We start from the raw sequence: 15,164 nt of genomic DNA, 5'->3' as shown, positions 1-15,164 counted from the left end.
AAAAAAAAAAAAAAGGCTGGCTGCAGCCAACTGTTTTGACCAGCTTGGTCAGGAGCCACTTGTTAGGACTAGAGGGTTGGATGATATACCCTCTCAGAGATATCTCCCTTTCCACTTCATCCTGTTGCTAAGCTATCCATTGCCCCTATGGGGGATATATCCTCGTCTGGGTAGCTCCCAAAGTAAATGGTTCATTAGGGACATGATGGTATTTAGCCTAATGTACTTTAATTAAGGCTATAGTTGAATCACTTCCTTAAGTTATGGCACAATTACTGTATCAGCAAAGCACAAGAATTAATAAACTTGGGACATTTAACAAAACCTGAGCTAGAAAGCACATCTGTTAAGCCAAAGCCATTGAAGCAGTAAGTAGAATGGTGGTTGCTGGAGGTATGGGGGGGGGGGGGCGGGTAGAAAGTTGACATTCAATGGGTATAAAGTTTCAGTTATGCAGGATGAATAAGTCCTATATCTGCTATACAACTGTATGCCTGTAGTTAACAATTCTATCTCGCACGCTTAAAAATCTGTTCAAAGGGTACATCTTGTGTTAAATGTTCTTACAACACACACAAAAAATTCTATTTAGGAATTACACTTTTTTAAATATTTTTAAAATGTTTATCCATTTTTGAGAAAGGCAGGGACAGAGCATGAGCACGGAGAGACAGAGAGAGGAGGAGACACAGAATCTGAAGCGGTCTTCGGGCTCTGAGTTGTCAACACAGACCTTACAATCATGACCTGAGCTGAAATTGGACCCTTAACCTACTGAGCCACCCAGCCACCCCTAGGAATTTCATTTTAATTTAAATGGGAACAAAAATTTTAATCATCTGGTTCGTATGTCATGACCAGAGTTTATAGGTACTAAAATCTTCTCTTAATCTCCTTAGAATATCTGCATCCTTTTTTTTTTTTTTAGGACTTTCATATGCAGAGTAAATGGTAATTAAAATGTGCAGGATGACAAGATGGAGCAAACAGTGCTTGTACCACCAGGACCTGACAGCTTCAACTTCTTCACCAGAGAATCTCTTGCGGCTATTGAAAGACGCATTGCAGAAGAAAAGGCTAAGAATCCCAAACCAGACAAGAAAGATGATGATGAAAATGGCCCAAAGCCAAATAGTGACTTGGAAGCTGGAAAGAACCTTCCTTTTATTTATGGAGACATCCCTCCAGAGATGGTGTCAGAGCCGCTGGAGGACCTGGACCCGTACTATATCAATAAAAAAGTGAGTGTTTTTTATTGGGCATATTTTACTGCTAATTGCCTACTGAGTACCTTGGACTGTTAATAGCACCGAAACATGCCAAATTAGCAGAAAGTCTTAAGTATCCTTCTGTTTAAGAAATAAAATACATTTATGTGTGTTTTATGCATATACATCCATGAAAAACAAATTGATTATGTCATAACAGATGAAGCTGTCCCAGATGCACCGCAACAAATACCTGAACATAAATGTGTGTTGTCGGCAGGCAGCTAATTTAACAAATTAAGTCTCCCCAGAGATTGTATTCACTATGCAATTTTGTGTGTTTTCTGTACTTGAAAATCCTAAAATTATCCCAAGTTATCCCTAAACTTTTATTTAGGAACAGATAAAGACTTTTAAAATATTAGTATTAATTTCTCATAGAACAAAATTTGACGCCACAAGGTTTTCAATTTCTAAATTATGTTATATATAATAACTCAACTTCTTGCAGAAACTTTTCTCTACTTGGAAAAGAACATTCCTCTACAAACTACAGTTTTAGTAACTAATAATGTGCTTTTTCCATTTGGATCCATGTGTCTTTGGGAAGTATCATTTTTAGCAGTGACAGCCATTAAAACTCAGTATCTCAATCAACTGAATTATGTAACAACTGAATTTCTGTATCACAAAGTGTTAAATCAAGATTTAAATAATGACAGCTATTCAACCATTTTTTTCTCAGTATTATTAATACATAAAATGAAATTTTGCTTACAATATTAAAAAATTATTCAATATTTTGGTGGAGGTATATTGATACTGGTAAGATTAACATAAATATTGTATTCTGAAGAACCTACAAAACAATATTTAAATGCTTGCGTTTTCTATTTATGCTTGAAATGAATACCTTGTATTAAGGACCCAATCTTTCATTATGACTGTGATTACACCAAACCAAGAAGGGAAGCATAGAAAAAGATAAAATTGAAAAGTTTATTAATTTTAGATTAAACTTATGACTAGTTAATTTGCAACATTTTATTATCTTTTTCACTGGACACAATATGTTTGTGAACTCTTGGTAGAAGGTAGGGTAAAAAGATTGCAATTGAGCAGGTAAAATTTTTCAGTTGGGCATAGGCCTTAAAATACCCCCAAAACTTTTAGGAACTCTTTTGGTTGCTGGCACAGCCTGTATCAAGTAGTCCTTATTAAATGTATAAGCTTAAAAATTTTAATATGTGGATTTGAGACAGTTTTGCAAATCACTTCTTATTGATTGCTGCAGTTTCACAGGTAAAATTTTCACTGTGTTCAGATTTTTTTTTTAACTTTTCAGGCTATAACCAATTTCAGCGTAACTTACTTTCCCTTCTTAAAAACTGGTTTGCCCATTATACACTAAAGAAAGAGATAAAGAATCGTTTCCCATAGATTTCATTATCTTTTATTCAACTTTCCTTTTTAACATACTATTGTTAAATCTTAGCAGGTAAGATTTTATCCATTTCATAACTATCATTTAAATTATAAGTTGCACTTTATCATTATATCAGTCCTTTGGAAATTAATTTAATATAATGTCTGCAAAAGCTAAAAACCAAATTAATCAAATGATGAAGGGTTTATTTGTATAAGGAAGGTGACAATGCAGATAATTCAGTTAGACAAACATTTTAACATATTTAAAATTGCTTCATTATTCAAGCAGCCTGTTTAGAGGTGCTGTTATCATGGGTTACTGGGCTTCATCCTTAGCAGGGCTTTTGCTACCCCCTGACATCTATGTCCCACCTCTCTGGTAGTAATTACTATCTAAAAACTTATTAATGCTACCCAGAGTCTACCCCTTCATCAAACAGGGCTGATATCTAGCATTCCAGCTCATGTACAGTGTCCTTACGTATAGAACAATAAACGAATGCTTTGAGAAAGGCCAAGCTAATCCATGTTGACAAGGGCAGTGATTCTTTATGTGGAAACCAGATTATCCACTCAATTTGTCCTTTAAATTAAAGAGTTTTCAGACCAATAAAAGTTGTCTTGAGGGAGTGTCCCCAAACAGCCAACAATTGACTTATAACAAAGAGGGCAGATGGAAAAGAAAATTATGCAGGGCCTTTCAAATAGTTAAAAGAAAGGTCTTCAAACTGAGGATTAAAGACCAACTCTGAAGACCAACTCTGAAGGAAGCCAACCAGATTCTTGTGCTGAAGTAACCCTTATAAACTTTGCTCGGTTCACATTCCTACTTGCCTCTAACACCATCCATCCTTATCTTCAAATGCACATTGTGTGAGGAAGGAAAAACATTTTGGCATTTTGGAACAAATCACATTGTGCAAGCAGAACAACCTGATAAGAGAAATATTGTTATCAGGAAGGAGTTTTCCCCAAGGCAAGGCACATCTATTGCCTTAACACTGGGCTGCCATCCAGCAAGTCTTCCAGTGTAAGCCATTCAAAGTGCAATACAAATGAAACATTCTGGAGGACTGGAATCCTTAAAAAGTAACATTGCAAGCTTAGGACACATGACTAAGCTGTGTGTTTAGGACACATGACTAAGCTATGTGTTTAAAATGTCCTTCTTTTGCATTTTCATATTTTGAGACTATGGTTGCCATTACTTGTTTTCTAGTCTTACATTTTCTTCCATAATTGGGTTATTTCAGTATCGAGGAATAGTCTTAAATTCTGAATTAGTTTGCTCTGATTAAAGTTGGAATAATTATGAATATTTCTTTTGATGTTTGATGACCAGTTTTGTCTTATGACTTGAAAATCTGAGATCAGCAGAGTGGCCTTCATTAAAACAGTGGATCACACATATACACAATACTCCTGGCATAGATAAAGCACTTAATGGTGGAAATGTCCCTAGAAAAAAGGTTTTTCAGGAAAAATGTCACTAGAAAAAAACTATTACTCATATTGGGGATGTGGATTTTATTCTATTCCTGAATGTGCTGGAATATGCAAATATCAGTAGGCCAGTGACTTACTTCCCTAAGGTTTAACTGAGGTACAATAAATAATGTGCCATTTATATCTATGTACAAAGTCTAGTTTCTTTCTTATTAATATACAGAATAAACAAAGCAAGCCTACTATAGAAATGGCTGCAGAACCTATTCTTTATGTTATATTTTAAAGTACAGTGGTATCCATAAAAGAAATATATGTGTAAGCCACACTAAAACCCTCTGTGATCTTCTAAAAAGACAATGTCAGTGAGCTTATGGAAATGTCATTGCTGATGGTGTATTTTCAGATGGCATATGCCCACATATTTTTATCTTCTTTGCCCTAGTTTAAATTGTGCACATTATATAATGTTCGAAAGTTCTACTAAAATTGTTAAAGTAGTTTATTCCACGGTCAGTGATATTATAGTAATAACTAAAGAAATAGTAGCAACCATCTCATGAACATTCCTGATGCATGGAAGCATTTCCAGACCCTCTGATGTTTTAATCCTTCAGCAGTCCAAGGTAAGAACTAAAAACTAAAATAACAATGCTGTCAGAATACAGTCACAGAATTTTCCATACCATCTTAGCTCTGGTCCAGTGGTCTTCAAAACATGATTTCAGGCAGTGTTCCTTTTGTTTGTTTATTTACTTTAGCTATGTGGCAGGGCACATTTAGCTTATGAACAAAACTTTTTTTTTTCCTTATGGTTCTTTTTTCCACAGTTTTTTATTTCATAGCTTGGGTTAATTTTGCACCATTTGGCTATACATTGAAATTCTTCACCTACTCTTTATTACAGAAAACTTCTTTCTTCTCATGTTCTTCTTAAAATTACAGATGACTCACTAGTACCATGGAAGAAAATATCCTTTGTGACAGGGTACTGGAAATAGAATGAAGTATTTTAGATCTGTGGTGAAAATGGATGTTTATTAATTATGGAATGTAGAAATGTATCCGTTTAAAAATGTATTCTTTCCTTTATTATTTTATGGGCCATTTATGAACAACTTATCCTCCCTTTTTATCAGCTCTTTTTAAAAAGATGCCTACTTCCTCTTCATTGGAGCTGCATGAAGAGTCATATATGAACTTGTGATTCCAAATAGCTGCATGAAGAGTCATATATGAACTTGTGATTTCAAATAAATGCCTCGTCTGTTATTGCTGCAGGAGTTTTAAATTGTTATATTGGGTAGAGAGAGTTGTTTGCTTTGTTTTTAACTGAAATCAGGGAGTTTTCTTGTAAAAGTAATTGAATGGAAAATCAGAAAAGTAGATGGTAAGTAAAAGCTTATGATTCCATAAATCGTCCTATGGACAGCCCCCCAATTAATGCATTTTTTTTGGCACATCATTAGGTCTTTTAGAATTAGCAGTCATCCAAGGCTCTCTCTTACATCCAAGGCACTATAGTTGACTTCCAAATCTTTCTCCTCCTCATCCATTATTTCTTCCTTATGCCCCGTTCTTCTTTGTCACCTCCCCATCTCTGTCTCAGAAACAATCCCAGATGATGGTGGTAGTAAAATAATGGCTAGCATTTATTAAGTACCAGCTGTATTAGTAAGAAACCCTTCAACTGAGAGTGATAAAAATCTAACAGAAACTAGTTTTTGAAAACAAAGAAGCTGACTAATTAATCAATCAATAAATGTATTTGTGGGGTAAATCTCATGTTAATATCAAAGGATCCAGCACCTGAAAGAACAATGTCAGGACTCAGTTCTTTTTTATTTTTGGCTCTACTTTTTCCTATGCTGGCTGCATTCACAGGCTGGCTCTTCCCACAAGATGGCAGAAATAGCCACCAGTGGCACCAAGCTAACAGCTTACAACCTAATAACCCCAAGAAAAAGAGCTCACTTTTCTTCAAAAGCTCTAGCAGAAGTCCTGGAATTGGTTGTAGTTAGTTCACATGACCTCCTCTGAATCAATTCCTGTAGCCTGGGGTATGTGATGGTCTCATTGACCAGGTTAGTGCCACATGTTGACCTAAGGGGTGGTCAACATGCTAAGGGGTGGGTCAGCTCCACCCAAGCCATGTGGGCAGGCAGTGGAGAGGTGTTCTCTCAAAGGAAGAGGTGTAGACCACAGAAGAAGGCGTGCCAGGCAGGCAAAAATAATGGCTCTGTACTCTATGCACTATGTATCAGGATATTTACAGTTCTTATTTAATCCCCATGTCCTTCCCAGATAACCCTTGTCTTTATTTTAAAATAATGAAACTGAGGTGAAGTAATTTGCCTAAGATCACAAAAGCTATTAAGTAACAGACACTAGATTTAAAACAGATCTGTCAGCTTCCGTGGCCCATTGCCATGCTGCTTCTGGTTTGTAGTCTTTGCACTGATAATACCAGTGGAAAAGAGAAGTCTGTTATGGAATACATACAAGCCCATCACTGCTGTTCCTGCCCCTCTACTCATGCCACTTTGCAAGCCGGACTCCTCATCTCTTCAGTTGGCAGTATTTCCCAAACCTGACTTGTCACTTCACTGTTTCTTCTCAATCAGGGGCATCCCCTGCCTTGGTAAAAACCAAAATTTTGAGATACAGTAGGTTTGGATCAAGTTGAAAAATAATTAGACAACTACATTTCCCACCAGATATAAAGATATAATAGGGTGATAAATACCTTTTATTTTTTTTCCAAAGAGGACAGATTCAGGAAACTTAAATTATGTGCCTCTATAATAAGTAGGAAGAGAATAAGATGTGGTTGGGCAGGTGGGCCAGGGTTAGAAAAAAGTACTTTGTAGTGCATATTAAAGAGTTTGAAGTTTAAGGGCAAAATGAATTCTAAGTAGGCTTTGGGTAGAGGAGTCACATGGTCCACTTTATGTTTTTAAAGATCAAGTTGGTAGTCTTTTTTAAAAAAATTTTTGTAATGTTTCCTTATTTTTGAGAGAGAGAGAGCACAAGCAGGGGAGGGGCAGAGAGAGAGGGAGACACAGAATCCAGAGAAGACTCCAGGCTCTGAGCTGTCAGCACAGAACCCGTTGCGAGGTTCGAAGTCATGAACTGTGAGATCATGACCTGAGCTGAAGCCAGATGCTTAACCAACTGAGTCACCCAGGTACCCCAATCAAGTTGGGAGTCTTGATGGAGGTTTAGTCTAGATATTTTACAATGAAGACAGAATAATAGGTGGGAGCTGAATCTATTTTGGAGGTGCCCAAGTGTCAGACAAGAATAAGCTGATGGCATTGTTTTCTGAATATGAAATTTGGGAGGAAAGATGGAGCAACAAACTTCCAATGTAAAAATTGATCTTGCTTTCAAATGCTCAAGTGTTAGTATATGTATGTATTTGAGAACCAGACAAACACACACTTTTAACCCTTTAATTCTTGTATTTATATGGCACTTTAGAATTGATTATGGGCACTCACATCTTCTCTATTCAGACGTAGAAATCAGCAGGGAACAGTTTGCTCATAGTTCTCACATAGCAAGTCTGCGATAAAACTGGACCTCAAATTAGTCCCCTCTAGTCAAAGAAAAATTGAGCATGGGGCGCCTGGGTGGCGCAGTCGGTTAAGCGTCCGACTTCAGCCAGGTCACGATCTCGCGGTCCGTGAGTTCAAGCCCCGCGTCAGGCTCTGGGTTGATGGCTCAGAGCCTGGAGCCTGTTTCCGATTCTGTGTCTCCCTCTCTCTCTGCCCCTCCCCCATTCATGCTCTGTCTCTCTCTGTCCCAAAAATAAATAAACGTTGAAAAAAAAATTAAAAAAAAAAAAAAAGAAAGAAAAATTGAGCATATAATAAGGTACCACAGCCACGGTATAGGCTAAAGATACGTACTGGGAAATATTTGACCCCCAGATTTTATTTGCGCCTGTGTTATAGTTTTTCTTCTCTGAGGCAGAAGCAGAGGCAGCTGTAACCTGGCTGATAAGAGCCCAGCTGGGCATCTCCTGTAGGGTCATCTCCTGCACTGGCCCCACTCCCATTATTCCATGGAGCTAAAGCCAAGGGACAAGCAATTTTACAGACTCTTTCCTGGGTACAAATTCTTCTTCTGTTTTGCATGGGCTTAAAGCAGAGATTTTTTTTAAAAAACCGACTGACTGTGAGATATTGAGCCCACAGATAGATTTTGCTAGACTCATGCAATAATGTTTATTTTGAATTAGTTTCCAAGATGTATAAACCAAGAGATTACACACACACATTCATGCATACATGCATGCATTTATAATCATGCATATTTAGGATTTCTGTTATAGTATGTGGCATCACTGATTCGCACATCAAAAATTGATAGGGACCTCCCACCACCCAGCCTCAGTGGGCATTTTGGCTTGGATCCCTGGCTTAAAGACCACATGTGTAATCAGGTGAAGGCCAGATATTGAAGCTTGGGTGGGCCACAGGCGGACAGGTGCCACAGGCTATTCTTTAAGCTGATTATCCCTAGCCTAAAGGGAAAAATAGACTAAGACCAGGAGTGAAAAAAATTTCTTTTAATGTTTACCTATTTTTGAGAGAGGGAGAGACAGAGCTTGAGAGGGGGAGGGGCGAAGGGAAGGGAAGACATGGAATCTGGAGCAGGATTCAGGCTCTGATCTGTCAGCACAGAGCCCGACTGGGGCTTGCACTCACGAACTGTGAGATCATGACCTGAGCCAAAGTTGGGCCCTTAACTTACTGAGCCACCCAGGCACCCCGAGAAAATAATTTTTAAATATTACATGCTCCCTTCAGTCAGGTGGTAAACCTGTATGAAAACTTCCCCTTCCCCAGTGAGCCAGAAAAGGAGGGAAATCTTGGCCTGAATCTAGAGGTTATCACAAAATAGACAGAGAAGTAAGTAAGATCGTTTAGAACACCCGCAAGAGAAAAAGAACAATTAGATGTCATGGCATTGATCCAGATGAGAAATGTTCCCAGAGCTGCACACTAATAGAAATCTCTTGACTTTCTATGAAGTTCTTTATACCCCAAACTTCTGAAACGTATCTCCTCTGCCACATAGTTCTCTTTCTAGAACCCCTTCTCAAATCAGCAGCTTAGAACTATAAGAAGGTTGATTCCACTTCTGGCGGAAGACAGAGCCAAGGGGTGACGGCTAGTTGCAGCCCAACTTGGAATTCTTTCGCCGTTTGCAGAGTCACATTTTCTTATACACAGTGATAAAGTTTCACAGTACCATTAATACAGAATTCCATTTCATTAAGAGTTACATCGGCTTTTGAGTGTATGTAAATATACATATATATGTGTCTGTATGTATATGTATATATTCTTCTGTGGAAAAATATATTCAAAGTTTCAAATAATTGTTTTCCAAATATATTTTTGGAGCACAGTATATATACAAGTTGAAATTGCTTGTTTTAAATTTTGAAGCTAACGCATAAATTTAATCAACCAATCGTGTTTTCTACATTTTCTCTTGTTCATGATCACTGCTAACCTTCCTCTGTTACTTTTGCCACTGTGTTTATTTTAAGGGCAGGCAAATGCTGTATATTTAGAGGCAGTCCTGTTATTTGGTAATTTTTTGATAATGTTTAGATAAATATGAAATTGGACCTTAAATTTGAACTATTTATTTTAAGTAACGTGGCCCCTAGATTGAAAGAAAAGATAGTGGACATCTTCAGAAAAAGAGACTGGAGGGGTGCCTGGGCGGCTCAGTCGGTTAAACATCTGACTCTTGACTTCAGCTAAGGTCATGGTCTCATAGTTCGTGGGTTCGAGCCCAGTGTCGAGCTCGGTGCTGACAGTGCAGTGCCTACTTGAGATTCTGTCTCCCTCTCTCTCTGCCCCTCCCCCTCTTGCTCTCTATCTGTCACTCAAAATAAATAAAAATAATAAACTTTGAAAAGAAAAGAAAAGAAAAGAAAAGAAAAGAAAAGAAAAAGGAAAAGAAAAGAAAAAAAAGGAGACTGGAAAAGTATGGCTTGTTAAATTCAATGTCCACCTTGGATAAAAAAATTATAAACAAATCAACTATCTAAAAACTCATTGCCAGGGGCGCCTGGGTGGCACAGTCGGTTAAGCGTCCGACTTCAGCCAGGTCACGATCTCGCGGTCCGTGAGTTCGAGCCCCGCGTCGGGCTCTGGGCTGATGGCTCAGAGCCTGGAGCCTGTTTCCGATTCTGTGTCTCCCTCTCTGTCTGCCCCTCCCCCGTTCATGCTCTGTCTCTCTCTGTCCCAAAAATAAATAAACGTTGAAAAAAAAATTTTTTTTTTTAAATAATAATAAATAAATAAATAAATAAAAACTCATTGCCAAGTAGTATTCCATTGTGTATATAAACCACAATTTCTTTATCCATTCATCAGTTGATGGATATTTAGGCTCTTTCCATAATTTGGCTATTGTTGAAAGCGCTGCTATAAACATTGGGGTACAAGTGCCCCTATGCATCAGCACTCCTGTATCCCTTGGGTAAATTCCTAGCAGTGCTATTGCTGGGTCATAGTGTAGATCCTGAGAAACTTAACAGAAGACCATGGGGGAGGGAAAGGAAAAAAAAAAAGTTAGAGAGGACGAGAGCCAAACCATAAGAGACTCTTAAAAACTGAGAATAGGGGCACCTGGGTGTCTCAGTTGGTTAAGCAGCCGACTTCAGCTTAGGTCATGATCTCATAGTTTGTGAGTTTAAGCCCCGCATCAGGCTCTGTGCTGACAGCTCAGAACCTGGAGCCTGCTTTGGATTCTATGTCTCCCTCTCTCTCTGCCCCTTCCCTGATCATTCTCTCTCTCTCTCTCTCTCTCTCTCTCTCTCAAAAATAAATAAACATTAAAAAATTTTTAAAAAATGAGAATGAGGGTTTATGGGGGGTGGGAGGTAACTGAAAGTGGGTGATGGGCATTGAGGAGGGCACCTGTTAGGAGGAGCACTGGGTGTTGTATGGAAACTAATTTGACAATAAATTTCATGTTAAAATAAAATAAAAAAAAAAACTCACAAACAAAATCACTAGATAGTAATAAGCACAGATTCATAAATAGCAATTCCTACCAAACTGTTATAATTGTTATTATTATATATTGTTATTATAGGTCAGGGGGAAGGATTTTAACGCATGTGTACAACATAATCATTGACAATTTGGGCAATTTTAAAAATTACCTGTTAATAAACACAGATTCACAGCCCTGCTATTGAAGAATCACCTGAGTTATTTACTAAAAATACATAATACTAGGCATCAGAATCTCTACTGAACTGGAATCACAACAACTTTGTGAGCTAAGTATATCTATTCCCATTTTTCAAATGAGACAAATGAATCACGGAAATGAAGTAACTTGTCTAGGATCCCACTGCTGGAAGGCTACGGAGCCACACTTGAGCCAGACGTCTGACTCCAGAGTCTACACTCTTAATAACTACTTAAGTTTAAAAAAAAAATCTACTTATATTTTCCTACTGTTACTTTCCAGATTGTCAAGCTGTTGAATAGCAGGGTGTTTGCCTGTTTTTCTTGGTTTGCCTTTAAAGTCAGAATTGAGAGGCGCCTGGGTAGCTCAGGCGGTTAAGTCCGACTTCGGCTCAGGTCATGAACTCGCAGTCCGTGGGTTGGAGCCCCGCGTCGGGCTCTGTGCTGACAGCTCAGAGCCTGGACCCTTTTTCAGATTCTGTGTCTCCCTCTTTCTCTGACCCTCCCCTGTTCATGCTCTCTCTCTGTCTCAAAAATAAATAAGTGTTAAAAAAAATTAAAAAAATAAAATAAAATAAAACAAAATCAGAATTGATTCTTACCTTACTGAAGAGAGTCTGAACTAGCACTACAATGCATGGTTTACATCTAGGTCTGTGCTGCCAAATGCAGTAGACATTGCCCCAGTGTGGGTCTAGTGCTTTAAATGTGGTAAGTACAGACTTCAAAGACTTAGAATTGGTATGAAAAGAAGGATGTAAAATATCTCAAATTTTCTAATATTGGTTGCACAAAATGATAATATAATGGATATACTAGGTTAAAAATTATTAATTTCACCTGCTTATTTACTTTTTAAAAATACAGCTATCAGAATATTTAAAATCACGTATGGACTCAAATTTGTAATTCACGTAATATTTCTAATGGACAGCTTTGCTCTACATAAATTATCCTTCTAGACTTTTTTCTATTAGCTGAGATAGTTGAACATTCACTACTATATATACTTCGTGGGGTCATGACTTACATATCTTTGTTTTCTGTGTAAACTCTAGCACAGAGCTTTGCAAGTATTGTGCTAATTAGTTAATATACATTATTTGCACTGGAATAAACTAAGTTAATAGTTGGACCTAAAACTAGTTCCATACTACCGTCCAGGTGTTTGCAATGCTCATAATATTAACAGCTTATCATATAGGGTCTCAATAAATGTTACTGAGTTTGGTAACTATATATGAAAAGCTAAGTGATAATTATGACCAGCATCTAATGTATGAAGAGTTAGACTCATATAAATGTATCTTTAAAGTGATATTTCATATATAGAATTTCATTCCTGAACCAGTCAAAATGTTATGTTTTGAAATATGTTCTGAGGCACAAAATCAAATTTTCTACAGTCTTGGGCTGTAAAGAGAAGCCTGTTTCAAACTAGATGCTACTTATCAGCCTTTTCTCCTCCACCACCAATTTTGAACTTTTTCTTTGGTTTTGAAGTCACTTCATGCAGTGAATATTATCCTGAGGAGTTGTAGTAATGAAATTTTTATTGAACTAATTAGGTTTAAAAGATGTTAAGGTACTTTACTATAATAAGCCATATAATACATTCTTTTTAAAAATCAGTACCAAACAATACATTTAGAAATGATTAGGAGGGTAAATTTTATGTTATGTTATTATTAGTAAATGCCTTAAGAAACACTGAGTCAGAATCCTTCATTATGTTATTTATGCTATTGTATGTTGTTACTTTATTTTTTTTTTTTTTTTGTCTGAACACTGCTAATTGCTCTCAAGTATATCTAATTTTTGGAATGCAATTCCATTCACGTTCACGGATCCTAAATTCTTCAGGGGCTTTGAGCTTTTCCTCCATACTAAAAAAGCACTACATGAGATGAGCAGTCAATTGGGATTAGAATTCAATGTGTCAGCTAACTCAGAAATCCCAATACAGAATTTAGCACTCCCGGTCAACAGATACTCTCCAAGGAGCTTGGCTTCCAAAAATCAATTATTGGATTGTGTCCATCTAGCTCAAGAGCGGGTCTTATGGTGGCTGTTTTTATTTCCTATTACCAATAGATGATAAGATTTATTTTAAGAATAAATGGTTTAAAAATAACTTTGAAAAAAGTACTAGTTCTATTGAATGATTTTGCATTCTATAGGATTAATTTTCAAGATATTCGAATTGGGAAAGCTGAAATCACTATGAAGAAATGTAGTGTTTTAAGAATTTTAGAAAGAAATGAAATACGCACCCATTTAAGACTTTCATTCAAGTCAGATGTTTAAGATATTAACAAAATTAACCAATTCTCTTGACCAAATACCTTATGTATGATAAAATTGCAGGTAAGTATCAGGTAAAAGGTAGATGACACCATTGAATGTCCTCTCTAAAGGACTCTAACAGTCCTGTAAAAGTGACCGTTTGTCTGCATGGTGTACATTAAAAGCTGCAACATTGGAATAATTCATTATGACAAATAACAGAAGTAGGCAATAGAGTTTAAATGGTTTATACTTTTATACTTGTATGTTGTGTTCCTGTCTTACAGACTTTTATAGTATTGAATAAAGGGAAGGCCATCTTCCGGTTCAGTGCCACCTCTGCCCTGTACATTTTAACTCCCTTCAATCCTCTTAGGAAAATAGCTATTAAGATTTTGGTACATTCATATCCTTTTGAAGTGATCAATAGTAACTATGTGTGTAATCTATAAGTGCTTTGTAGCTAAATATAAAATCAGCTTGGGAAATGTCCATGTTCTGTGGCTTTTATTACTCTCATTTTGTATCTTTTGTCATATAAGCCTTATTCTTACAGTTTATTGGTCATAGAGATGTCACTGAAACTTACAAAGTCTTTAACATTATATATATGCATATATATATATATGCATATATATATTTATCTTTCAAATATATATTATACCTAGCCTTTAACACTTTATATACAGATATATATATCTTCCTAAAAATACTTGTATGGATTGAGTCTTACAAATCTAATTTTAGATGGCCGTATGTATCTTTACCATCTTTACCACAAAATTGTGATTATCTAGAATTTACAATAAGTAATGATATAATAACAGAGAAATATATTTCTAGAGCCAAGTTTAGACATACCTATTAGATAAAGCATTTTAGTTTACCTTAGAATAAATCTTTAAGTATATTTTCTATGGGAGAATTTCAAGCGGCTTTGGCCAATACTTAGTTAATTCTTGAACTTTCCAAATGAAATTCATGAGGAAATACTGGAATATTGGCTGAATTTCAAATGTAAGTCACTGAATTATGACTCTGTCATGTAAAACGGATTGCTTAGTAACGACTCTGGAAGTTAATGAAAGAAGCTGAGATTATATTACCAAACGATCTTTAGGGATTTGACTTTGCAATTTCCATTGGTGTTAAAAAGGACTCCAACTAAATTTAGGTATTCATATCATTGGCAAAAACTTTATTTCTGATTATGTCTCATTTGATGGCTTTGGTGATGATAAATGTAGAAATACTGTTGTAATTTTCATAAATGCATGATACCTGATTTTTTTTAAAAAAAAAGATTATAAAACTGAAAAGGCCATTTCTACTTTTAACCTGATGGCAAGAGATTCCTTCGTGGCATAAATATGCCATTTTTAATATTAGAAGATTTGAAACAAAAATCATATGTTCAAGGTTCTTATGTTTATGGAGGTTACCTTATCCTAGTTTGTATTCCTAGTGCCATCATGTGGTCATTTGATGAAAACTTCCTTTTTCACTTCTGGAAAATTTTTATTTGGGCAGTTAACTGTAGTGGAAAGAATATTGGATATGAAGGCAG

The 15,164-nt window shown here is 36.4% G+C and overlaps 1 protein-coding gene across 6 annotated transcripts in view; it reads left to right on the top strand.

Moving 5' to 3' along the window:
- LOC123599015 (sodium channel protein type 1 subunit alpha) overlaps positions 1 to 15,164 on the top strand; it is a 157,042-nt gene that overhangs the window by 65,028 nt on the left and 76,850 nt on the right. For all 6 annotated transcript variants that reach the window (XM_045480070.1, XM_045480068.1, XM_045480074.1 and 3 more), the window contains exons 2-3: positions 929 to 1,241; positions 13,885 to 14,003. In XM_045480070.1, the coding sequence (XP_045336026.1) occupies positions 978 to 1,241; positions 13,885 to 14,003 (383 nt within the window). In that variant the 5' untranslated portion in view covers positions 929 to 977. The remainder of the gene's footprint in view (positions 1 to 928; positions 1,242 to 13,884; positions 14,004 to 15,164) is intronic.

Source organism: Leopardus geoffroyi, chromosome C1, assembly GCF_018350155.1.
Source record: "Leopardus geoffroyi isolate Oge1 chromosome C1, O.geoffroyi_Oge1_pat1.0, whole genome shotgun sequence".
Lineage (NCBI taxonomy): Eukaryota > Metazoa > Chordata > Mammalia > Carnivora > Felidae > Leopardus > Leopardus geoffroyi.
This window is presented reverse-complemented; position numbering and strand designations above follow the sequence as displayed.